We start from the raw sequence: 26642 nt of genomic DNA on the forward strand, positions 1-26642 counted from the left end.
TGTATAATGTAGGACGCCGCTATTGTGTTTCTGATTAATTAGTTAAATTAACAGTGGTAGTTTTGGGCTGTTTTGTTGTTGTTAAGGTTGCTTTAATAAATTAGAAATGAAAAAGTGGAAATAATTGCCATTTTCGTATTCTTTTCATTATGGAAATAAAGAGTGATAAGAGAATGATAAGAGTTGCTAGATAATTTTTTGCCAGGAAATGACAAAAGTTTCTTCTAATTCCATTTCGTATAATATTTGCTGTAAGATTTTTGAAAAATTATCGAAATTGCTTGAATTTGATGTCTATCAAATTATGACATTGTTAGTTTTACTTTTCTTTTCACTTACAGGTGAAAAGAAAAGTAAATTCCCAGAGATCATTTTGACTATTCATAATCGACACATGTTTTTATATCACTTTTCCAAAAAAAAAAAAAAAAAGGAAAAAGCTCTTACTATATAATCACTTCTTTTTTTATAAAATTCGAATCATTTGTAACTGTTTAATTATAAGAATTAATTGTGAAAATAATTTAATCTTTAAATATTTTCTGATTTGACATGAAGTACGTGTATTATAGTAAACTACAAAATTCGAAATCATTTTTCGTTTCTAAATATGCATATCATTATAATCATTAAATAAGCTACTAGCATTCATATTTTTCTGTAATTTGAGACTACCTCATTTCTGGTTTCACCTAACTGTTTAATCTTACTTTTTTATCGTATCAGTTAATCGTGCAAGTGCTTCTTCATTAAAATTGACTGAAATCTTTTTAGGTGAGGTCATTATGATCGAACTATTTACAATTTTTGGTAAAGGTGGTATTGTGTTATGGTGCTTCCAAGAAGGAGGACAGCTGTTCACTGATTCAATCAATCAGCTGATCAGGGAAGTTCTGATGCAGGTGTATCCTTATTACTTTGATATAATCAGTAGTATGAATGAGAAAAACGTAAGTATATTCTGAAAGAAAAATAAGTGCATTATCATTTCAATATCAAATTAGATCTTTGTTATTTCGCCAAGAAAGAAGTGGCTAGGTGGACAGTACGAACAAATAAATTTATGTATGTATTTTGTAAAAGATTGGGTTAAAATGAGGTATTTCATGAAAAAGACTAGATGAAATATTTAGTTAACTGCAACTTCATGTTGCCAAAAATGAAAAGAAGTGCAATCGTAGATCACATATCAGCTTGATTTTGTAGAGTGTTTTTGTATTTAGTTAGCTTAGTTTTTAACATCAGCTTGTATTTCTCTTGATATGCGTTTTGCAAAAAATTTATAAATAACATTAGAATCATATTTAGAAATGATTTGAAATTTCAATGAAGGTAGTAGATGCTAAATGAGTGAATTTATTCCATTATCGTTTTTGATTTTATGTCCACTAGCTAAACAGTGATAAAATTTGTAGTGATTTGTAGTTTTGTTATTATTACTTATGCTTCAAATAATTTGTGATGAAGCTTTTAAGCTAACTCATTGGAAAATGGATCCAGAAATTTGATAGATTTAAAAACATTGTTGAAAACACCCTCAAGTAGCTGTTTTTTAGGAATTATTTGTGAAATATGAAAAATCCATTAAGATGATTTGTTTTTCTTCTTCTTTTTTGTAGCTTAACTGCATGGAATATAATTGGTTGTTGAAGTATATGTTTGAACTGTATAACTGCCCAGTTCTAGTAAACGTCTCATTTCAGGAACGTGGTAATACAACAGTTTTCAAGCACAATGATTTAACTATTAAATATAAATTGGACAATGAATTCGAACTTGTTTTTATTGTACGCTCATTTTACTCTCAGTGATACTATTTTATTGAAATCCATTACTCGTAACATATAAACCGAGAAGGAAGAAAATTTTTTTCAAATGGTTTGGAAAAACTGAAGCTTTAAAAGGAAAGATAAAGAATTGTTTCAAATGACCTAGAAATCCTGAAGGAAAAACAAGTGTGTTCCTTAGTAGTTTAGAAGAAATAAGAATTTTCCATAACAGGGGAAATCCTGTAGTTTTTGTAAATGATTTGTAGTAAGTGAGAAGTGATCTGTAAAGGATTTGGAGAATACAAAGGAAAAATATCTTTTGAAACTCTGTGAGACGAAGCTGGATATTGTCGAGTTGGATAAACCATTTTCAAACTGAATAATCCTTTCCATCTTATTTTTGTTTTTGATAGATGGGATAAAAAGGGTATAACAATAGGATGGGAAATGGAAACTAAACAGGTCTCGTATTTCAGGTCGTTTATCAAAGCGCTATTCAGCTTGCCTATACAGATCAGCTTTTATCAGATGTGCACAAAAAATTCCGGGACATGTACAAAAATGTCCTTTCTGATAACAAATTACTTTTCTCATCAACTTTTCGTACATTTAGGCAATTCAGCGATGTTTTTCAGCGGTAAGATTATTTTCTTTATTTCCTGCTAAGAAGTACTAAGTAAACTGTTGCTGCAACTGAAGCGTGCTTATTGTAATAAATATGATTTAATATTTGATTACATGATTACAAGCTGATTATATGCAAGAAGATTACTTATGTTAATGGTTATCTTTGAGTTACATTAGAACGATTTTTTTGAGAAGAAAAAGAGATAAGAGAAGAGACAATTCCAGGCATAGTGTGTAGGCGTGCGGAATTTCAATGGGCGATATATGCTGCTAGCACCCTTTTGTTAATGACTTGTAAAACAGTGGTTAAGTCCTTTTCCCATGTTGATTAAATTGAAACTGTTATTTTCAGATTATATCGTGAAGCTCAAATTTTATCAACCAAGCAACCTGATAAAGTAATGCGGAAATTTGAGGTTCGTTATTTTTGTTCAGTAAATTTCCATAGTTATATGTTTTCTAAATTTTCGAAATGCAGTTACGTGGTCTACTTATATCTTTTACACTTGATAACAAAACTTAACGGATTTTGTAGAAATATTATATCTTGTTCAGGAAAGCGAGAAATCTAAAAAAACAATAGCTTCTATAATCGAACGCCCCAACGAAAAGTCAGCCAAGCTCTTGAAAGAGAAAGAAGAGCAACAGAAACGGCTAAAGCATAAAAACAAAGAAAAAGTTATATCTTCTAAAACAAATGGGTCGAAACTGGCGAACGGTTATGACGTTAGGTTGGTTAGAGATATAGCAACATTTATTTCTTTATAGATTACAGCCATATAAACTTTTGTTGGAGGTCATTTAAAAAAATTAACTTTAATCCACTAAATTAGCTTTAATTCACTTTCTGACTAATCGGATTTTTTCTAAGTGAAATGAAGAAAGAATCACCTCAATCAGATGTTACATCTGATTCGCCGAAAAGTGATACTGAAAAAGAGGAAATGCAACGTCGACGAGTGGAGTTTTTCAAAAAGAAGGGAGCAAAAAAGTTGGATTGTTTTGTTCTAACTTGTTTTAATTGAAACAAATCGACTTAAATACAATAAAATTTAATTTGAAATTTTAAAAGTTAGGATTTTTTATTATCGATTGTTGTATCTGATCATTTTTTAGCTATGCATAAGTTGTTACTCAACTTGAGTTATTTAGTATTTGCATCATAATTTAACTTAATTTTGTTTAATTTAGGTTACTCTTTCGGTCGCTTTCATTGCGAAACATTTTGGTAATCTGCGAGGGTTAATTTTCAAAATTATTTAGAAGTGAGCTGGAAAAACAGAATAATCTTTCGGTTGAATCGAAAAAAGGTAAACAGGCGCGTGTTTGGGATCTTTCTGGAAATGTCAAGGCGGATATTGATTCTTTGGATTACAGCAAGGGAAAAAGTGATAACGCTGTGAACATGACCGAGCAAGAAGATAGAAAGTTTGTGGAGGAACAGGTAATTATTTTATACCAATAAAAACTCATCTAAAACGATGAAAAAAATAAACGCCGAACACTTCCACTAAATTGGCGATCTCATAGTGTTGATCCAATTAGTAGTTATTGTATTTTAAGATGCAGTTTGTTGGTCATTTCAAAGGAGAGCTACCAGGACTAATCGATGAGCAGAATGAAGATTTGGACGTTAATGAAGACATGTAAGTTAATTTCAAAATTTGGGAACTAATTAAACTAGATTTTTAGCTAGAAGTTTCCTTAAATTAATCTAAGACAGTTTGGATGTAACTGGAAATTTTTCTTCATCTAAACTGCCATTTGATTATTGGACAACTGCTATCATTATTCTTAGAATACTTAAAATTTCAGTATTTATTTATATTTTTATCCGTTGATCAAATATATTAATCTGTGTTAACTCATTGATTAGTGACGATGCTTATCTCGTTTGCTTGTTTCGTTGGATGCCTTCAATCTTTCACTATCGCTGCTATTACTTAGGCTGATTTTCTAGAAAGATTTAAGCATATTTTGATTCATTTCTAAGTTTAATGAATTCTTTGCATTTCTGGATGAAAATCTATTTACCCTACTTTTTAGGAATGATGAAGTGAATGAGGAGAATGGTCATGATGGTTGGTTTTCGGCTTTCCGTTCACTTGTTGGAAACAAGAAGTTAACGGTTGAAGATATCAAACCTGTACTGGATAAAATGCGGGAAACTTTAATTGGTGAGTTATTCAATGAATACTTTGGAACGTGTGTTTGAAGCTAGGAATTGTCTTTTGATAAATGTTGATGTCATGTGATATGGGCGTTAAAGAATGGAGCTTATGAGGAAGATCAGGACTATGTAATAGTTTTTCGAATTTTTTTTTTTTGTTTTTTGGAATAGTTTCAGCTACGAAAATATATTGATAATGAAATCAAGAAGTGTCAAAGTTAAAATTTGTAGAAATGAAAAATTGCAGAAGGGTTTTTTTTTTTTTTAAAGATTTATTTTGGTATTGCGTTTGACAATGGACATTAATTAGATTATATTGTTTTAAGCAAAAAACGTTGCTGCTGATCCAGCAGAAAAACTCTGTCAGTCGGTAGAGGTAAAACTGGAAGGTAAGGTGGTGGGGACATTCAGCCGTGTTGCAAGTATTGTGAAAGAATCCGTTCGTGATGCTCTTGTGCAGGTATAATAACACGTTTTTTGTGTATACAACAAATGTATCGAAATTGCTCGGAATGTAGTGCTCTTTTAACATATTATTAGATAATAAGCAAAATTGCAATAAATTTAACACGGATTCTCGCAAATTTTTTCAAATTATTTATATAATTCTATATTGTTTGGATTATTATCACATATTTATAGCTACTTACACCCAAACGACGCGTGGATATATTGCGTGATATTCTTGAAGCGAAACGTGAGAAACGTCCATACATAATTGTCTTTTGTGGTGTTAATGGTGTGGGAAAGTCAACAAATCTTGCAAAAATCACTTTTTGGTTAAATGAAAATGGTTAAGATTTGGTCTTTTACTGAGCAAGGTCTAATTAGAAGGTATTTCTAACATTACAAATATTTCTGTGCATTCAGGGCATAAAGTATTAATTGCGGCAGCTGATACATTTCGAGCAGGAGCTGTGGAACAACTGCGAACTCATACAAAGCATCTTAATGCTTTGCATCCTAATAGTGTTCAGTTGTACGAACAAGGTTATGGGAAGGACCCTGCTGGCCTTGCTGCTGCTGCTATTTCTATCGGTTCATTTTTAATCATTTGCTGAAGTGAATTTGATGTGAAGTTTCCACTGAATTGTCAATTGTGATATCGCGATATGTTTCAAAATTGCCACTTTTCTTTTCGAACCGATAACTCATTCAGCGAATGCTTCATCATGTTCGCTCATGAGCATGTTCTGCAGTCAAGATTTCAGTTTGTAATGAATGAAGTTTCCAAGTCTTAGTTTTCGAAGATATTTGCAGCAGTGGAGCGTGGAACTGACGTAGTGTTGGTTGACACAGCTGGTCGCATGCAAGACAATGAGCCACTTATGCGTTCTCTGGCTAAGGTTTTTGTTTTAATTTTTCTTTGGAAACATTTTTGATCAGAAAGCTTCTGGTCATTGTTTGAATATAGGCCGAAAGATAAAATCGATTTTTGAAAAAATGTTGAGACTGATGTTTTATTACAGTTGATTCAAGTGAATCAGCCGGATTTAGTACTATTCGTGGGTGAAGCACTGGTTGGAAATGAAGCTGTCGATCAGTTGGTGAAATTCAATCAGTCATTAGCAGACCATGCGGCTTTAGGTGATGAGGGCCGACTCATTGATGGTATCGTATTAACAAAGTTCGATACCATCGATGATAAAGTAAGTGCAAACTCATGTGCCAGTTATAGGAAGCTCACTTACTTTCTTCGTTATGCTCCAAAATTTATTTTAACTGATTGCTTATATCAGTCATTCGAAACAGCTGCGGAGTAATTCTATGGCAATTTTTTTTTTTCTAAATGCCAATAAAATTTTCCCAGACCGTTTAATCAACTTTATAATGTGTTGGACGAGAAATATTAAAAGAAATTTTCAGGTTGGCGCTGCAATTTCAATGACATACATTACCGGACAACCAATTGTATTTGTTGGTACTGGACAGACTTATAAAGATCTAAAAAGTTTGAATGCTAGTGCTGTTGTTCATTCATTGCTTAAATAAACTGTCGAAATAATTATTTCAGTTGTGCGATTTTCTTCGATAACATCCAGAAATTTATTGGTGGTATTTTGTTCTTTGTAGCTGTTTTAGTTGTTTTCACTTGTCATTTTCTGCACTTACACGCAACGCGCAGCGATTTATTTATGAGCAGTTTGGAATTAGCTTTACTTCAAAATCTGCAATATAAGTTTTATGCATAGAACATTTTTTTTTTTTCATAAGAATTGGCAGATTATTTAATTTAAAAATCAATAGGATATTTTTTAATGAAACAGAAGAAAAGTAATGGAATTTAATGGAAAAGGAAAAAGGAGGAAGGAGACAAAAGGTAACATTACTATCAAAAACATCATATTTTTTAATATTTCTTATTCATCTGTGATATTTTTGTTTTTGCTTTCATTGTTAAAATACTCTTTAAATGAAATAAGAATTTTTAGCCCACCCTTGTTACTGTTATAATTATTGATTGCATATTTCTGAACGTCTGAAAAGGGAATTTTCAATTGCGACTCCTAATCTATATGATTGTTCTAAACAATGCATATTATTCGAATAACGTAATCTTTTGTCGAATAAAAAGTAAACTTTTGTCTCGCTAAAAAAGTTTAGAATTCTAGACATGAAACTAAACTGCGTAATTTATTCCGCTACTTCTTGCTAGGTTGCCAATTGCGGTATTTCGTACTTGTAGTTTTTGGATGTAAATTCTTAGATTTTGATTATTGTATTGATAAGCGTTATCCAGATTCAGATTAAATTATAACTATATAATATGTTCTCCATAAATGAAATTAGAAAAATTCAGAGTACTATTTTTGTTTGTCTTAAGAACTGGTACAAGTTATACTAGTGTTTTGTCTTAGAAACTAGTACAGTTGTATTAAATTACAGTTCTGCAACGTATCCTATTGTAGGTATGGATGAAGTTTGAAAGTTTCAAGGATTACAACTATTTCGATAATAATTATTTTGACTATAAAAATTAGAACCATAAGTAGTGTTTTGTTGGGTGACGACATTTTTTATCTGGAAAGCTGTGGAAGTATAATATTTGGGTAGAGTAACGTAATTAATCATTTATGTATTTTAATTAAAATTTTCGAACACTTGAATTCGATAGATGCTTTTATCATATATAAACTTAAAAAATAAATGTCTTAATTGTCAAGTTTTTCATTAAGTGAATTTATCGGAGGTATGAGAACATGTGCAACATAGTTAAAAAACGATGGGTGAGGAAATAATCGGAAAAGTGGAAGAAGAAACTAAGCCAGAGAAGAGTACACTGATAGGAGTACTAGTAATGTAAGGTAATGTAATAAAGTTCAATCTTAGAATTTATTCCTTTTGCGCTAACTTTTGTTATGTGTTATGTAGTTTAGTAGGAGAGGTTAAGCTTCAACGTAACGGCAAATTATCTATTTCAGAAAAGTATACATATATACCATATACTTGTACTTCTTGCATATCAAACTTCTTTTGCATCAAGATCTCTTCTAAATAAGACTAAGTCAATGATATATAACATGAAAAAATAATCTTTTTATATCGAACAAAAAATATTTACTCCTTTACTTTCATGAATTATTATGCAAAAAATTGGGCTTACATTTTGCCTCATTTAATTATCACCTACGAAATCTCGGTCTTCGTCTTTTTTTTTTCTTAATTTAAAAGTGAAATTTCATTCATTATTGGTATTTTATTTCATGCGAAATAATAACAGACCAAACAGATCGAAGCTCTTACATTCCAGTTAAATATGTGCTGTTACATAAGTTATATGTCGGTTTCTCTCCCGGATAAATATACTTCCCAGTGTTCCCTCTTATGTAAATGACCTTATAGTAACACCTGAGCTTCGCGTCCTAATCCGGAAAGCGAGCGCGGAATAAGGCTGTAATTTTGTGTAGCTGTTTGTCTATTGCAACTCATTTCCATCTTTCTAATGTTTGTTTCATTTGTACGTGAATCATTGCACGTGTCATTTCTTTTCCCAAACATATTTATGCTTATTTGTATGCAGTTATAATTCCTTTTAGATGCTAACAGTAATTTATGTATGTTACATTTCGTATATATTTTATTATTTGTATTTCTTTAATGTATGCGTTTTACTTATTGCATGTATTTGTAATGGCTAAAAAGTATTATGAAAGTTTAATTGTTTGTTAATTGATATAACAGTTAACTTATAATGTACGAAATTCATGAAAAAAACGTACGTTACTAAATAGTTACAGTCAATATAAGTTTTTTTTTTTTTCAGCACTTAAAAATACTTTATTTATACTGAATTATTGCTTTGGATAAATGCCAACTACGGATTGTTTTTCTCATGAAAATGGTATGTTATTTTCATAGCAGTGATTCTGAGCTATTGTTTGCAAAGTGTATGATAGCTGAAATTATAGCTCGATTTTGATCTGCATATTAGCTTTTCATTATTTACTAAATATGCAAGATAATGATGATAAAGGCTGTGCTAAGTGCTTTTTTCTTCGTTATATGGGAATTTTTTTTTTTTTTTTGTTTCCACATGTTAATAGCTTTTTTACAGATGCAACAGATAAAAATGGGTCATGCACACAGTCAACAACACATCAGTAAGCTGTTTTAATTTAATATATAGAAATGACTCTTAAAATTAGAATTGAAGGACTACTTGTTGTGAGTGTGTTTTAGCCGTTCATATTTTGATTTTATAGAAACTGAAGGATTTGTCACTGCTTATTTCGTGCATTCATTCATAGTTTGGAAGAAGGGCTTATAATCATTTTTTGTGCTCTAACCATTTTTGTTAATGAAGCTAAAAGAGCTGCAGCTGTATGCGAGGTTTTGAACGTGTGTCACAATCCCGTTTTTGAACGAGTTTAATAATTAGTTTAAAATATCGAAGTAATTCTGTTCTTTCATACACGTCATGTCTCTCAAATATGAGCTGTATCCATTGCGAAATTCTTATTACATTTGGGAATTTTCGCTTAAAAAAAAAAAAAAAACTTTTCAAGACCAGTTTTATCCTGGAAGGATTATATTTAAATATTACAAACTTCGATTGAATTCCAGAGATTTACGTAGTGAATCGCAGGGAGATCCATTGTACAAGATGAGAAGAGGACTTTTTGGGCGAAGTGCTTCATATTTGCAGGTAAACAAATTTGTACTAATTACAAAATCGATACTGTAAAAGTTTTAGTGTTGACTTATTTTGTTAATTTTTTTCTCGTAAAGCATGATACTCGTGTGAGGCTGAAAGCAGTTGGCTAGTTATCTGAACACTTGTTTTCTATAGTCAAATATATGTTGATAAGACTTGTCTTGCTGTTTGAACCATCGTTTACCGTATCTGCTGATAGAAGAAATAAGTTTTATGTTTGATTGTTTATAAGCCTTGTGCAGAGAGATTCGGTGTGCTTCATATTCGATGCATCGACGGTGTTGTCTAAAAACTAAACATTTCCTGTAAATTATTTTAGGGTGACTCAGAAAGCAGTCAAAAAAATGGAGCAAATGAGGAGTCGTCAGGTATCATTTTCAGAATTCAGAAAGAAAAACTAACGCATCCAGAGCATTTTCTTTTGCCACTGTCAAAGCGGCAGATGTTATTAGATTATTGCAGGAAGTAAGGAGAAAGTGAGCGAATCAGACAATAATAGTTTGCATGGACCGATGGAAGTGGACATTGAAAATGCAGGAACGACGATCAGTGTAGGCAAGGATGTAGTATGTATTCATTTCAAATTGCAATAAATAGTTATTTATTCGATGGGAGTTGCATTATTTTTCGTATTGAATTCGTTTTCTAAAGTCGTCTTTGACTACCATAACTTTATGTTATATGAGCTTTCTTTGACTTAAAAAGATATAAAGATAAATATTATTGCTTTAAAAACATAATAAATGTAGAATTAATGCTGGTCTAATGTTTTATCGAATTTAAGAATTTAAACAATTCTTCTTTAAGACTGAACCAAGCAGTTCGGTTGTCAATGAACAGAAAACAGATGATGTAGATATAACTAGAGATCAAAAACATCTCTCAGACGCTACAGAGCGAAATCAAAAGAAGGACATTGAATTCGAGAAGGGGTACTAGTTCTTTCCCGTGGACATTTGTCATTTTTGTTTTCTTCTTGTTTAGTTATTCCTGTCGTCAATTATTTCTTATTTAATTATTCAATTTAGGCGAAATGACACAGACCAAACTCAGATGGGCACAGTAACAACTATAACAACAAATACGGAGGTAAATGATGAACTTTTTAGTAATTAATTGAGGTTTCTATAATTTTTTTTTCTATTAAAGTTTTGCAACCGTTAATTAATTTCTATAATTTTTGTAACCAATTGAAAAATGTTATTTTATGGATTTATTGTCATTTTGAAATTGGAATACCTTATCTCAGTTCAGCTCACTATCTCATTTCAGTTTTTCATACCTGCACTTTATTTATAAGAAAATTCATTTTGATTATTCTTTATCGCTTAGTCTTTTAGTGCATATTTGAATTGAAAGGAGAGTCCATTGAAGAAAGTCATATTAAAATTCATAAAGAAGAGAGCAGTGTTTCCGTTGTAACTGGAACTGATGGCGGTATAGAACATAATGTAAGTGAAAGGAACTTCATATGTTGTGATATTTTTATAGTCTGTAGCAAAACAAATACTGTTTCATATAATTCTTAGCCTATTTCTACTTTATATGAAGACGGATTATGAAAACAGCTAGCATATTATGATTGAAATATCAATGATTCCATATATTTTTTATCTGTTTTATTCAGCAGAAATTGTAATTAAGGAAGGAAAAAATGACAGTTCAATTCCGGATGAAGTGACAACACCAGTCACTGAAACAGATGGTTCAAATGGACCAGAAGGTACATCTGATGCTGAGGCAAATGATGCAATTGCTGAAGAAGCTGGAAAAGTGAAATTAATTGGGAAACTCCCAAAAAGTAGAAGCAAGGAACAAAAGGATGTTGGGATTGCTCAAGAGGTAGAATCGCTTATGTTTACTTAATGGAATACATGTTTCTAGTGAATATAAATGAAAATTATTAACTGCCATCTCTCATTTGCGATAATTTAACAATTATTGAGTATGTTTCAGACCCCAACCAGGAAATCTGCACGAAGTTGCAAAAGACCTAATTCTCACACTGTTGCTGTTGCTAATCAAGCAAATGCAGAAACTAAAGAATCAGAAGAAGGTAGTGACGGTAATTCTGCCAACGAACGACGTAAAAGTTTGCGTACTCGTAAAACTGATGTTTCTAATGAAACAGTTGCTGTGAAGAATGAACCAGGGGCAGCGGAGCGACGGAAAAGTTTGCGTACACCTAAGAAAGTAGTTGCTACGTAAGTTTTATGAAGTTTTTTACCTAAGAAAAAATGTTGAAATCGTCAAGGCAATCAAATGTTGTAGTTATGATTTGAAATTGCGGATATCTCACCACTTTTCATGTGCATTATAAAATAGCGGTTAGAGATTTTCATAGCTCGTTTGATGACCCAAAGGTAATGCTTTCTTATTTCATGATAGTACTGCATTATCGCAATACAGCTATGACAACATTAATTCCTGAAGTATTTGTTTTAATAGAAAACTAATTGATTTATTTAAATTTTAAGTAGCCAAATTTCATGAAGGATGGCTGAAATGCTTGTGTTCTCAATAAAACTGTGTAACGCAATCTTTTATTTTTCATTAGTAAGGAAGAAAATGTTTTAATCAGTTCTTCTGCAGGTCAACTCCTACTGTTAAAGTCATACGTCGTGATAAGAAGATAGAGAAGGTGAGCTATTTATTGATAGATCATCGATTTTGTTAGCAAGTAATAATTAGAAGCAAAGTTTGTGAATCCGGTATTTCATTTTCAGCATAGGAATATGTTGTTATGCCCTATAGATTTAAATTTTTGTGGAAGATGGTAAGGTATTAATTATTAGTTTCCAGAATATATCGGGATCAGAATCAACTGATGAAAAAACTACGACATCTGGAAGAAATGGCAAAAAAAACGGTATGGAGAAAACTTTATGATTTTGAATTTAATTAAGAAGGTGCTATAAGGGAAACTGGAAGTTCTTTAACGGCGATTCTCTTAAACAAAAAAAAATTGTACATGATTTCTAGCTCCAAGTACAATAGTTGGATCGAGATCCGCTCAAAAATCTACAAAAAAAGAAACAGGGAAGAAACATGATCGTACAAGTGAATCGGATAAGGATCCATTCAGTATTGATAACAATTTTGATAATCATCCAGAACCGCTACGAAATATTCAGGTGAAAATTTTACACTTGTTGTTTTATTTATATCTAAAAATCATCAGCTGATAATTATATTTTCAAGAATTTATGTTACCCATGCTTCAAAAATACTAACTACATTACTGATCAAACTATTCCACTTTAGCAACCACTATTTTGGCTTACCAGTTGTTTAACTTTTGCTTTAACTGATCGGTATCCCTCTCTTTTATTGAATTTCCACTTCCAATTTTGATTACTCTCTGATGTTTTGTTCTTTGATAAGCTGTCGAGCTAATATTTTTAGAAAGCAGTGTATGAATGCTACAGTTTATAATTTTTTGTTTGTACGTTTATATGTGGATGCGTGCACCATGTCAGTTACCTAAAGGTTTTGTTCTAGTCCTTCTTTATGGTAAATTTTCAGATGGAACGTCAGTCTTTTGGAGGATATAAATTCACGAAATCTCCGGAAAAAACGCCTGCATTGTTAGTTTATTTGTTTTGTTGTTTAGAAGGAGATGAGAAAACCGTATGAAATAGCTTGATATACCTTCTTCATCTCTCTTTCATAACAAAATCTTTTAGACGTTATCAGAAAACCGAACAAACAGCTAATGAACGGCGATCCAATCTTATTGGCTTGCTCCCACATCAAGAGGTATTTTTAGCGCAATATCCGTGATGGTTTAGACCATTTTTTAGCTTGTTTCATTTCTATAGGATTTTGCTGGATTTATTTTGCTTCTTATTGATTGATTCGGTATTGCAAGAAACTAGTGAATATATTGCTGCCAAATTATGCTCAGCCTCCTGACTTCTCTTTACAAGATTCATTTCAAATAATTGTCATTTCTTCATTTGTCATATTTTATCACTTTTGGACCTTCGTCCCGACCATTACACCATTACTGCAATTTTTCTTTACGAACCATAAAATATTGCTGTATTTTTTTTTATCTTTTTATATTTTAATAGTATATTTTAATTTTAGGTCACTACTCATAAGTCACTTTCTGAATTGACACTAAGCTCAGGTCGAGTTGCAATGACTTCCTCATTAAAGAGGTTGTTGTTCTTTGAAACCGTTTTTTTCGTAGTCTTTTTTTTTTTTTTCTTTCATTAGTTGTTTTCTATGGTTTTTTGATTGGTGTATTATTATTGATTCTATTGCTTACATTAAACGAAGCTTTTTTCACAAATTAAGGACATATAAAGAGTTGTATTTGCAGAAAGACGAAATCTATGGGCGGTGAAGTTTCAGAACCAGCTGGAAGTTCGAACGTAGATGGATCAATGAAACAGGATGATAATAAAGTAAGACTTTCATATTGAGGGATTTATAAGAACGAGAATTGGTATAAAAGTGTTAAAGGAATCCTGGAAATTTAGAGTAACCCAACTGTAGAAAAAACGAAGATATTCAAGGCTCATTTCTTTTGAAAAAAACTTGACACATGATCAATGAAAATATGAGGATTTAGATCAGAAATTGAGGCTAGAGCAAGGGCGCTATAACCTTTTTAGTTTTAGTTCAGTGGTATCACTAAAATATTAAATCACTAGCGAAGATCAAATGCTATGTAGAATTTCAACTTCTGCAGAGTCTGCAGAATTTGAAATTATCCGAAGGGTTCCTTGATTTTATCGTATTTAAGCAGCGGCCCAAAACCGGAAACCGATCGGAAGAGAAACAAGCAAACTCAGCATACAATTTTCAGTCATCACCGAAACAACGGAAACGTAAAATGTCGGTTTTTTTTATCGTTATTACACAGTAATGGTGATTTTGATGTACTGTGATAAGTTACCGTTGTGCGAAAAATGTCAGATTGTACTAAGTTACGAAGCTACATGGATTAGTGCGCTTCTGTCATAAATCTAGTACCGAACTTTTTATTAGATATCGCGTTATGTAATCAGCAAAAGTTTATTGTTTGCCCATTGTTTTGTCTGTTTCCTGTTATCTCCAATGCAGTTTGTTTTTGTCATACCAGCTAGCAGTATAATTCATAGTTTAAAGAAATTCAAGTAAGTTACGGAATTATTGCTATTGAACAATCATGGTTGTATGCTGGACAAGGCAAACGAATGTTAAGTTTTATCATCTGCAAACAAATAAGTCCTTAATATTTCATTGTATGGAGGATGGTATCTTACATCAAAGTTATCCAGTTGATATTCGAGTAACTGCGATTATGCCAACTGAATTCAAGCTGAGTTTTCGGTTCGATGTTGACCTAAGGTCATCTCATGATATGACGAGTCTGAAAGTTCATTTTCTAAATGTAATTTTTTTAGAACTGACACATCTCCAGCAATAACACCAAAAAGACCGCCGAAAATGATATTGCCGGAATTGTCAGCATTGGAACAGCTTGAAGCAGATCACCGTCCCAATGAACATGCTGCATATAATGTCGGTACACGGATATATGCACTATGGGATCGCTTGTATTATCCGGCTCGAATATCGGCGTTAGTACTTCAATTTCGGAACAGTGGGAAAATTTGCATTAGTTGTCCAATTTGAATACAAATTAGTTGTAATTAAAATATTTGAAAATGCGCATATGTTTGAACTGGTTTCGATTGTATGCAATTGTAATGTTAGATATTTATAAACTAATTGAAAGTCTCAAGAATTGCTAAATTCTTTTTAAGCAAAAAATATAACTTTTATCAGTTTCTACCATTTGTAGTGAACCGGATGCAAGTGGTCGTTATGAAGTAGTCTTTGCTGAAGATGGTGCCATACGTAAACTAGTAACAACGGGCATTATCCCGTTATGTAACCTTGTTGCTGGCCGAAAGGTGATGTGTTAATCTTTATATTTTTTTTAGTATTTTAAGGGAGTTTTGGATTATGAAATTATAATTCACCGTGTTGTTGTTCTTATTAGTGTTTAAATTAGACCTCCAAAAAGATGCGCGTTGTATTTCTAAAACTTCCAATTTTTTGAGAAAGCACGATTATACAGTAGTGGACGTATGTTCGTAACGCGTATGTTCGTATAATTAAATGAAAACTATTGTGAGTGGGATTTAGATTTTGTTCTAATTATCACGATGACTTTTGTAGTGTTTGACAAGAAACGTGAAAGATGATGAAGAGGTGCTCGAAGAAGTGGAAATCGTTGAGGCACCTTCAAGTAATGATGCACAAAACTGGATGGAAGCTATATTCACTATTAGAGATACCAACAATGAAAATACAAGCAAGTAGGTGTCATTCTAGTTTCAACCAAAATAATGAGAGATACTGTTACTTTGTTTTTGGTCTTTGGTCGCATCATATCAGTATCACCTATTGTACTGTAGGTTATGGTTGATGCGATAAGGGTATGGGTAATGTGATAACGAGATGTTTTGTTGCTATAGTAATAAAGAAGGGCACAAATTGGTTAATGAAGATTAGGCTGTGCAAACTGTCGACATACTAACAACTAATTTATTAAGCAAGGTGATATGATAATATCATTATTATTCTTTCTAGGAAGGATGCAGTTATAATAATAAGATGCAGATGTAATAGTAATATTTATTGTTATTAGCTGATGTCGAATGAATCATAATAAAACGGCTATTATCTGTTTGCTGTGTGAAAAGCGAATAACATCCTTCGTTTGCAGATCATCATGGCAAAAGTTAGTGGTAGATAGTAATCAAGCGAAAGCATTGCAAGTAACAACAGTTAATACGGTGCGTGATGTCAATGCCGGTATGTTTTAACTTTCTGTCGAATTTTAATATGGCCTCTCTTGCAGGATGTCGTTGCTGGTTGTAAAAATCTTACGAACTTTGGATAGATGAATGAGTTTTTGTATCTTGTATTTTTTAATTGGAGCTTCAAATTTGGTTTTTCATTATTTCTTTATGTAAAGTATATTAAATTTCAAAATATACAATTTGGCTGTATGAAACTTTGGTCTTAATTTTTCAGTTGATTTTTGGAGTTTTGAATGGAATTTTAAAGTATTTAAAATAATTCAGATAATATCGCATCAACTGAAGGACGACGTAGTCGAGCCGCTCGCCACACTGCTGTTTATAGTACCAACGTCACTCCCGTTATGCCAACAAGAACTGCTCGTCGACATTCCTCTACAAGTATCTATTAGTATAAATTATTTAGTTTAAAAAAATTTTAAAAATTTAGTTTAAAAAATTAATTTCATGTTAATAGATTTTGCATAGGAATATTCGATATATGTATTGCATTATTTTACAGCTGGAAAAGAGACCCCAAAACAGCATACCATTCCATCAAAGACGTCGTCATTGAAGGGCGATGAAGCACTTCTTGAACCAGAAGAGTTGCAGGAGCAACAACATGAATCTTCATCTACGAATGGATCAGCTAAAAAAGGTAACTTCAGAAGTGGGATGCAGATATTGTGCTGTATTACTATCTTTTTTAATATTTGCAAACAGAGAAAAATGAAAAAAAAAAAAAGGAAGAAATAAATATTGTTCTGCAATTACAATTTGTTAAGTATAATTTAAATAGTAGCATAAACAAACATATGAATGAGAATTTTTGTATCCGTTTTGTTATTTCCTGATTACTGAATTTGTTTTTCAAGCACTGGATAAAATTTTTGACGGTATAACATTCGTGGTAACGTCAGCGTTACGTAAAAACCGTGAAGGTGAACAGGGATTTAGCAAAAAAGAAATACGTTGCATGATCGAAAATGGTGGTGGAAAAGTGATCGATGATGTTATGGTTTGTTAATTGTTATTTTTATTTTGAAATGTATAAAATAGTGCTATATTTCATAATATCCAGTATTTTTTGAGCCAGTTCTAGAAATTTCAGAAATTACCTCAGGGTAAACCGATATATCTGATCGCTGATACCCACTATCGTACCCATAAATACCTCACAGCATTGGCACGCTCCATTCCTTGTGTCAGTAATCAATGGATCAGTGACTGTGCTAAAGAAGTAATAATTTAAAATTTAATTTATCCAATTTCCTGATTTCTCACTGTGAACTATATTATATTGTGTCCTTGATGTACAGTTCCTGCTTAGTTTTTTGTCAAATTATGAGCTGATCAATTCTACGGCTATTTACCTATTAGGTGATTAACCAATATTTATTTTTTTATACTCAAATTTATTTTATACTCAATTCTTTATTTATTTTATACTCAATATTGTTGAGCCTTCACTTTGTTAAGAAGGCTAAAGAACTGCCATCATTAATGAACTTTATTTCGTGTTATGATTATAATCACTTCATCACTTTTCTTTTTTTCCAGAATAAGTTACTGGATCATATGAAATATATGTTGCCTGCAGGAGTATCTCTTCTTACTGGCGATATGAGACCATGGTGAGTTTTTTTTTTTTTCTTTTTTGAAATTTTTATGTGTTGTTGACATTTTCTGTGTATTTTAGGCACTCAAATAACGGCACTTTGTTATCAGGAAAGCGTGTTTTCATTTCTTCAAATAACGTATTCTACGATATGCCAAACTTTTCACAAATTTGGACACCTATTATCAATCATATGGGCGGCACCGTTGTACCGGTAATTCCAGAAGGTAATTTCAAGTTTTTTTTTTTTTTTTTTTTTTAAATATTATCGAAGAAGAGAGGGACAGTTCACATCATATTTAATAAAAGGAAAAACTGATGCTACTAACATTGCTTTTAGAAGGGTTGGATATTTTATTGACGGATGCTAGTTGCACTGAGGAAATTTTGAATGTTGCTCGATCGCAGGGAGCTACAGTCGTTTCATCGGAATGGATTATCCAAGTAAGCTAATAAATTATGGTCTTATTAAATCTATAGCAATCTCAGTAAATCTATAGAATCTTATTTTAAATTCTTAATAATATTCTTAAATTTTTAGTATTAAATCTTTTTCGTTTCTAGGCAATCATTCATGGAAGCTTGCCAGCACCCGAAGCACATGAACGTTTTCAGTACGATTACAATGACGCATGCTCTTGAAATGTTCCTGATTGTAGTTTCGTTCCTCATTTGTGTTGTTGCAGTGGATGTTTTAAACTTTTAATGTCTAAGATAAGTTTTAAAGAATTCATATGTGGCAACTAATAAAGTAAGACATTTTTAATTGCTAAAGAAAAATTTGAAAATATTTTCGTTCATTTCTTTTTATAATGATCTTTACAGTTCTTGGTGGCATTGCCACATTTGCATATTTAGCTACTATCCTTTTTGTCGCTAATGTTAATATGTTTCAGTAAGTTTTATTTAGCTGAAACTTAGCGAAATATATATATGATTGTTGTGATTTTTCGTCTTTTTCTTTCTTAAATTTTTGTTCATCGACTTTCAAATTCTAAATTTATTTCTGGTTTTTTGAAAAGCAGTAAAGATTATTGCAATTTGCATTGTTCGGTAAGGATTATATTTTATGCCCTCATTATTATTTGATTTGGCATAGCGTTGATCAGTAAGTCGTTTTGTATGAAAATTATTTATATGCGTTTTTCTAATCCGTAATTTTAATAGAAATATTTTTTTGTAGATTTTAGCGGAAATGTTATCCTTTGGCATTGTATTGGTCATCGCCAATTTTGCGCTTATTTCACAATGCATTAATTTCATGTTTACATCTACATTAATGCTATACTAACGTGTTTTAAAATATGCTATGAAGAAAAGGAAAAAATGTTATTCCAACGGTGCACATGCAATGTCTACCTGTTGTCTTCTAACATTTTTTTCCTAAAGTTAATTTTATCGATATGATTGATTCATTGTTTTGTAATCTTAAAGAGTGTACACTGTGGGATTTGTTTACAGTAGAATGGAATCTTTTAGGCTTTTAAGCTATATTAAGTTCGTTGTTTTGTGTCAAAACAACAACCACAACGCTTTATGTAGTCTGCGGGCAGAGTAAGCTGTTAAAATTCTAAATAGAAATTGCTAATAGTTGGTGTTTTTCGGTTATTCTAAAGCAGAGACAAACAATGAAAAACTATTATATTGAGCTACTATTTTCAAGGTGTTTGCATAATATTTTTATTTAAAATAAGAAGGTTCATTAGTTGGCAAATATTCATTGCTGAATGATGTAAGTGATATATCTGTGAATCCGTTAATATGTTTTATCTTCAGAAATTTCCGATTCTTGTTTTTCATCTCTTTCATTCATTGTATTTCACGATAAAAATCTATTGTCATCATCGAGTGTTTGTTTCTTTTCTGACTTACCGGTTTCATTTTTCGGTTGCAAACTGATGTTTTGTCTAAATTTCTCTCATCGCTTTGAACGAAATGAGAGAGAATCGCTTTACCAAAGAGGAAAAAAAATGACATAGTTTATTTTTTTGTTTCTTGATGCTTCATTGCTATCAAGAATTATTATGTGTGGGAGAAAGTGATAAACTGGTAAACTATCATTTGAACAAGTCATTATAGAGGGGAATATACAAGGTGAGCCATGAAATGAATGTTTCAATCGATGTGACAATTTTAGGGTTTTGATGTGAAATGTGGGTTTAGTTTAAATTTGTTAGTATGGTGGGTAATTATCGCTAGGCGTTTGGGAACAATAAGATAACGAAATGGCAATAAAATCATTTCCATCTCCATTACCTTTGACACTTTACATTTCCCGATTGCTTGTTTATCTTTATTGACGAGTACGGTTGCAATGAATTGCATCAAGTTTTGATAGTTTGGTATTTTGTTTTATATATTTGGGATAGTATTACTGATTAAATGTGATTGTATTTCAGATACTTCTTAATCATGATGGCGCATGCGACAGTGGCGCACACATGATTTTGGTTTTAAGATATAGCAAGTAATGGTAGATATGATTTCTATTTTTCGATATGTTTTTACAAGATTCTTGACAAATAGTTCGTCGTTTTCCATTATTGCTTCATATGATTTGGTTATAATGTTAAAACGGAAAGTTTTCTCCTGTAATTTTTCATGTTTTAAATTTTGAAATTTCCAAAAAGAAAAGAAAAAGAAAACGGCCATTGCTTGAATTACTTTATGTGTAGCCAAAATTTTTAAAGATTCTTAATTTTTTTCTTGTGAAAATTAGCAGAAATTCCGTTTGTTTTTTGTTTTTTACTTATGTTCTTTATACATTCTTTACTATTATTGATTGTGTTGTGAAAAAATAGATGAACAAAGCATTTCTTTCATTTCACTGTGAGATGTTGATGAGATGAAAACGGGTACATTTCTCGAGTAATTTATTTTTTTTGTTTTTAATATCTTTGTTGTTGTTATTCAAGTTTAAATTTATCGTTTAATTTAACTATTTTCATTTTATCGTTGTTTGTTTGTTTATTTTACCAATTGTTAGATAATTTTTGTCTTCTAAGATTATTAATAATTCATGTTCTTTACATTTAATCAATGATTAGTTTTATTTTTCTTTTTCTTCCAAAGATTATCCATTTCCCGTTCATATTAATTTCTTTTTTATTTGCTTAATGTATAATGTATTGGGATAAAAGCTTGCTCGTCGCTCTTCTTTTTTTTTTTCCTTTTTTTGTTTAAATATGATTGGATTTTCCAGCATATTTACTTTCTGATATGGGAAGAGATATATTGATGTCCAAGGTGACCTAGATATTTTTTCTTTTATTTATTAATTTTTTTTTTTTTAATTCATCTTATAGTTTTATGAAGAAAGACAGATTGATGAAAAGATTTGCAGATTTACTATGAATTAATTACGCTAAAGGTTGCAGTTGCCCGATTGAATTTTGCTTTAATTTAGTAGATTTATTGTAAATATAGAAAGAAATACTATAATAGGGAGGATAACGAAATAGTACAGTTTTAAATGTGATCTTTAATATTATCATATATTGCCGTTCTTATCATATTTATGCTAACGACATTCCAACTGTAATTAAACTGTTCGTCTGCAATTAACCAAATCGATATATGGTAGAATATATTCTGTTAAGTTTTAAACAATCTAAGATAACCATTCAATATGATTTCTCTTGATTAGTGGTTGAATTGTGATGTTGTATATTGGAAGGTTTTTCGAGAAGCAATGTTTCCATAATTAAAAGGTCTGGCATATTGACTCATTGAAGATTTTTTATTTTTGTGATTCTGAGTTGAAATTCCACTAAACAAATTAGTCATATATTTAAATTATCATTTTGATTTGGGACTTATTATTTTTCTCATTAGTTTCTGAAATAATTTCTTGTTATTGGAACTATTTGATTATCTGTTTGCATTGGACTGTTTTGGTACTAACGAAAGGATATACCTGAACGATAGATGTTTACTGTAGTTCTAGGTATTATCTTTTAACATTCGGTAGTATTTCTTTGCTATTTTTCGTTTTGTTTCTGTTTTACGTTTGCATATGACTTTACATTAATTCTAACTAAAACTTTACATTAATTTTAACTAGACGAAATAATGTGAGGATTTTAGGATAGCGATGCAAAACATTCATTAACAAGAATAAGCACTTCGGGATAAGATGAATTCATTAATTGGAGGACTTCATCAAGTCGCCAAACAAGATATAAGTTAACAACAATTGGATGATGAAAGTGGATTCATTGTATGGAAAATATGGAGTTGTAAATGAGGATGTGGTGAAATACATTGAGTGGAAGTGTATACTGTTGAAGGAAGGCGATAAAGGAGCCAAAATGATGTGAGGTCAAACAACATCTTAGGATATGGATGTGAAGGTCAAGTGAGTCAACGCCTGTTCAGGAAATTGATCGTTTTGTTTACAAGTGATAGGAATCGATTATAATATAGTAAAACGACAGGGATGGAAAGTTGGTAAGAATTTGATAAATATGAAATCGGGGAGAAACGAAAATGTGGAAATATTAGGAAAGTTAGTGGAATGGAATATTGAAGCTATAATTGTGATAGAAATGCAAGGAATAGTAGGAATGGAAAGAAAAAGGCATTGTGGAAACTGTTAAGTATGAAAAAGATTTCACTGAAATGATCAGCTCCAAAATATTTTGTTGTGAAAGAATGGATGTGAATGAAATGCAAAGAGAAGAAAGTAACCAACATGTGGTAATGGAAGAAGAATACTACATAGAATGTTATTCGATCAAAATATATGCTAGACGAGGAAAAAATATATGGGAATGCGAAGGAAATTTGTATATTTTTATTTAAATATGACTCATTGGAAAAACTTAAAATACGAAAATTCAAAGAGCTAATGTTAAAATGTCAAATGGAAATAACAAATAAAAGAAAGGAAAAAGAAAAGAAGCACTTACAGTTAGTTGTGGAAACGATGAATTAAATGCAGAACGATTACAATAAGAAGAATGAAAATTGATATTTGGCATATATGAATATAATTTAGAAGCAAAATATATTTATCGTTAACGATCCTTTTTTTTTAATAAAAAGTTTAAATGTCTAAATGCTGAGAATGAATGATACATATAATAAAATCAGAGATGAAAATCTTCGATTTAATTGGAAAACGATGAAAGCATGGAATTATTTATTGATTAAACTCGTCCTTGGTGGTGTCGATGATGATAATGATAAACGAAATAAACAACAATTAAATCAGCTTCATATTATTTGGTTGCAATGGATTGTGATTTACAAATTATGGGAGCTTGTTCTTGATGGCGTGATAATGATGATGATAATGATGGATGTTTATCATAAAACACAGGGATATTCAATTAAGAAATTATTTCAAGAAGAAAAAGGATTACTGAGATTTTATGCGAAATACCATAGCTATTTGTTAGTTAATAAAACAGTAATCAAAAATTTCACGATAAAGTAGGCTAGATATGATATGATATGATTTGTGATAAAAAAAGCTACGATATGACATGATATGATACAAAAATATGGAATGAACTACACTCTAATATTACATGTACAAAAATTTTTTGAGAATCATTTGCAATTTTACTTTAAAAAATGTAATGAAGTAGAAATTGATTCTATTTAGTACGTAATAATAAAATTAAAAAAAGTAGGGTTTATTGTTAATAATTTTTGTGAATAATTACAAATTAATACAATGAATTGGAAGAAGGGAGAGGATCGATTATTATACATTTAATAAGATTATTTATCAGCATTATTGAGGAAAAATGATCGTTGTTAATAATTTTTATGAATATGAGATATGTTTTTAATTATTCATTTATCATCAGATTAATCGCTAAAGTAGAACAATTAATTATTTGGTATGGAATTTTGTGGTGATATTGATTGTGTTGGGTTGATGAATCATTCATTACTAGTGAGTGAGTGGACTTGGTGAATAGGAGTGGACGAGAATGAAAGTGGACTTAAAGATGACGAATGCATGGGCAGTGGACGAATAATTATATTGATTTAAGGGAAATAAGAAAAGATTTTAGATGGTTTGAGCTAAAGTAATAAAAAGTGAAGATTAAATATAATAGAGGGAAGATTATTAAATGAATTTCTTTAAGTAGAAATAAACCTAAAATATAGCTAAGATATTATTAGTGCAATTTTGGACCAATCTCATTATTTGAATAAAAAAATTGTTTTGATGCAATTTTAGTATAAATATTAAATATGGAATAAGGAGAAACAGCAATGGTTATTATTAGCAGCTGTAATTAATTATTAACAATCGATCGAGATTCTAGCTATTTTATGTGAAATACTTGATAATACAAATGATATTTTAATTTATTTTTAAAATTTCGACATATCGTCTCACTCATTTTTAATTGATTTTGTAGAGAAAGGTGCGGAAATTGAATGCTTTAATTATATTTGATTTACATTATTTTAACTTTTACTATTACTACTTTCTATTACTTTACACATTACTTTCTTTCCTTTATTACCACTATTCTATACTTTACTCTCCTTACTTTTCATGTTTGATAATACTTCGCTGCATTAGACAATATAAGACTACAAGAAATTTTGTAGTTTTGTGGTATATATACGCTGAAAATTTGAGATGCTACGGTTTACTACTCTATTAACTTTATAATTCACGAACATATCAATATTTTTGGAATATTACTTCGAAAAACGATTATTAATTTTATCAGTTTTTGAGCAACCAATGTTACGATATATTATACATTCAGTGATTGAGTTCATTTTCGGAATCATTTATAATTTAAATGTTAATTCATAACTTAAAAGTGATTTATCGAGCGTGAAAAATCAAAAATTAACAAATTTACTATCGCATATTTATAACATTAAAATTGTCGGAATGTAAACATTGGAATTATATCAGTTTTTTTTTTTTTCAGATATAATAGATATATTTAATTTGTTTAAAAACGAAAATGTTATAACATCGTATGTGTTCTAATTCCATCACCTGTGAATACAATCAGAAAAACGATCCTGTAAAAACGTTTGCGGATTACGGGAAGACTCTGTTTATAAAAAACGTTGCACAACTTTTTACATTGCATAGAAGAAATCAGGTATATTTATTTATTTGTTAATTAATTTCCTCTGATTATCTATCTGTTTGTTTCTTTTACAGTAACAAAAGTTAATTAATATAAAAATTGGACATACCACTTTTTTGAATCCAGACAGTTTTTTATGATAAAAAATCTAATTATTATTTTAATTAGGATTCTTGTTGCATTTTGTGAAAGTAAGTGAAAGAGAAGGATGAAGATTAAGGGAAAAAAGTGCAGAAATTATTCTCATTTCATTTTTGCATTGTTTCATATCTAATTTATTTGGAATTTGTAATTATTATTTGAAATTGTTTACTTTTATTAAGACAGACTTTTTTTATAATAGAATTAATTAGTTTTGGCAGAAGTAGTCGTCAATACATTTCTTTTCTCCAAAATTTTACCTCTTTCTAACATGATTTTTCTTATTTAGTATATTTTATTCTCTGATACAAAAGAAAAAGAAACTAAAAAAGGAAGGGATATTTTAAGTAGGAAAAAAGTAAAAACTTTTTATTAACTATTATTGCAACGATTTTCATCTTTATAAGATTATGAAGAACGTTTGTCAATTCTTTTCAAATTTTCATTTAATTTCATAAAATAAATTTTTTTTTTTTTAAGGCAAAATTCATTTCAGTCTTTTTTCTACTAGAATAGAAAGAATTAATTGTTGTTGTTGTTGCATTAAATCTTATGAATAATTTCAATTTTGAACGATTGATTTGATTGCAAAATGAAGAAAAAAAAGAAATGGGAAGGATAGAAAGAGGTGGTAAATTCATTTTTTTTTAAACCATTTATGAAGCATAATGGTTAGTAAATATATGTTTTTGTTGAAATAATTGTAGAATATTATCTAAATAACTTTCGATGAATGCTTTTAATCTAAAAATGGCTTATTTGAACACTTTCTATATGCTTATGGAGGGGAGAAAATTAAATTTCCTAACAGCTTTGTTGAAATTTTTTTCTTTTAAATATATTTTATTGATCACATTCATTCATTCATTTTAGTTATAAAATTGTCTTTACTTTGTCTGATAAGGTTTCATTTTTTAATCATACCGTTTAGTTAATCCTTTTTTTATGCTAAAAATTTTCATCTCATAATGTTTAAATCTCCTTAGCTTCGAACCATATGAATTGTTGGTGATTTTTTTCTTTTGATTTAAATGTTTTCTTTAATATGTTTCGCTTAAAATTATTTGAAATAAATTGCATTTCAACATACCTACCTTAATTCAAAAAATTTTAGACGAATAATGAAACTTGTTTATTGAATTAAAGCTTAACTTATTTTAATATTAAAAATAGAAAATCAAGCAGCCAAATAATTGTTTAATGGTTAAAAAAGGGGATTAAAGCGAATCTTTTTTGTCTTTATTAGTGAAGTAATTTAACTTTCTAACGTT

General features: G+C 30.4%; 2 protein-coding genes across 3 annotated transcripts; both read left to right on the top strand.

Annotated features, from left to right (window-relative positions):
* Nucleotides 1-785: 785 nt before the first annotated feature.
* Nucleotides 786-6558, top strand: Bm3902 (signal recognition particle receptor alpha subunit, putative; the record flags this gene model as incomplete). The annotated part of the gene is made up of 15 exons (XM_043080106.1): nucleotides 786-902; nucleotides 1704-1787; nucleotides 2246-2406; nucleotides 2749-2812; nucleotides 2952-3127; nucleotides 3268-3387; nucleotides 3660-3840; nucleotides 3960-4042; nucleotides 4443-4573; nucleotides 4893-5026; nucleotides 5209-5359; nucleotides 5437-5604; nucleotides 5827-5912; nucleotides 6036-6215; nucleotides 6433-6558. The coding sequence occupies 15 exons, from the start codon at nucleotides 786-788 to the stop codon at nucleotides 6556-6558; spliced, it is 1962 nt and encodes a 653-aa protein (XP_042936040.1).
* A 2316-nt stretch (nucleotides 6559-8874) lies between these two features.
* Nucleotides 8875-18790, top strand: Bma-hsr-9 (conserved hypothetical protein,hypothetical protein; the record flags this gene model as incomplete). 2 transcript variants are annotated; one of them, XM_043080107.1, is made up of 30 exons in its annotated part: nucleotides 8875-8908; nucleotides 9122-9167; nucleotides 9631-9712; nucleotides 10041-10089; nucleotides 10184-10287; nucleotides 10529-10653; nucleotides 10750-10810; nucleotides 11062-11172; nucleotides 11366-11563; nucleotides 11678-11925; nucleotides 12314-12362; nucleotides 12524-12590; nucleotides 12704-12855; nucleotides 13247-13308; nucleotides 13408-13480; nucleotides 13814-13887; nucleotides 14052-14136; nucleotides 14478-14569; nucleotides 15121-15297; nucleotides 15522-15633; nucleotides 15902-16041; nucleotides 16452-16540; nucleotides 16813-16929; nucleotides 17051-17188; nucleotides 17406-17548; nucleotides 17642-17770; nucleotides 18091-18164; nucleotides 18230-18375; nucleotides 18489-18592; nucleotides 18713-18790. In XM_043080107.1, the coding sequence occupies 30 exons, from the start codon at nucleotides 8875-8877 to the stop codon at nucleotides 18788-18790; spliced, it is 3159 nt and encodes a 1052-aa protein (XP_042936041.1). The 2 variants fall into 2 exon arrangements, with proteins under 2 accessions (XP_042936041.1, XP_042936042.1); XM_043080108.1 differs by lacking the exons at nucleotides 8875-8908; nucleotides 9122-9167 and having other exon boundaries at nucleotides 9671-9712.
* Between the last annotated feature and the right edge of the window lie 7852 nt (nucleotides 18791-26642).

The sequence above is a fragment of the Brugia malayi genome, assembly GCF_000002995.4.
Source record: "Brugia malayi strain FR3 genome assembly, contig: Bm_v4_Chr3_scaffold_001, whole genome shotgun sequence".
NCBI classification, from domain to species: Eukaryota; Metazoa; Nematoda; class Chromadorea; order Rhabditida; family Onchocercidae; genus Brugia; species Brugia malayi.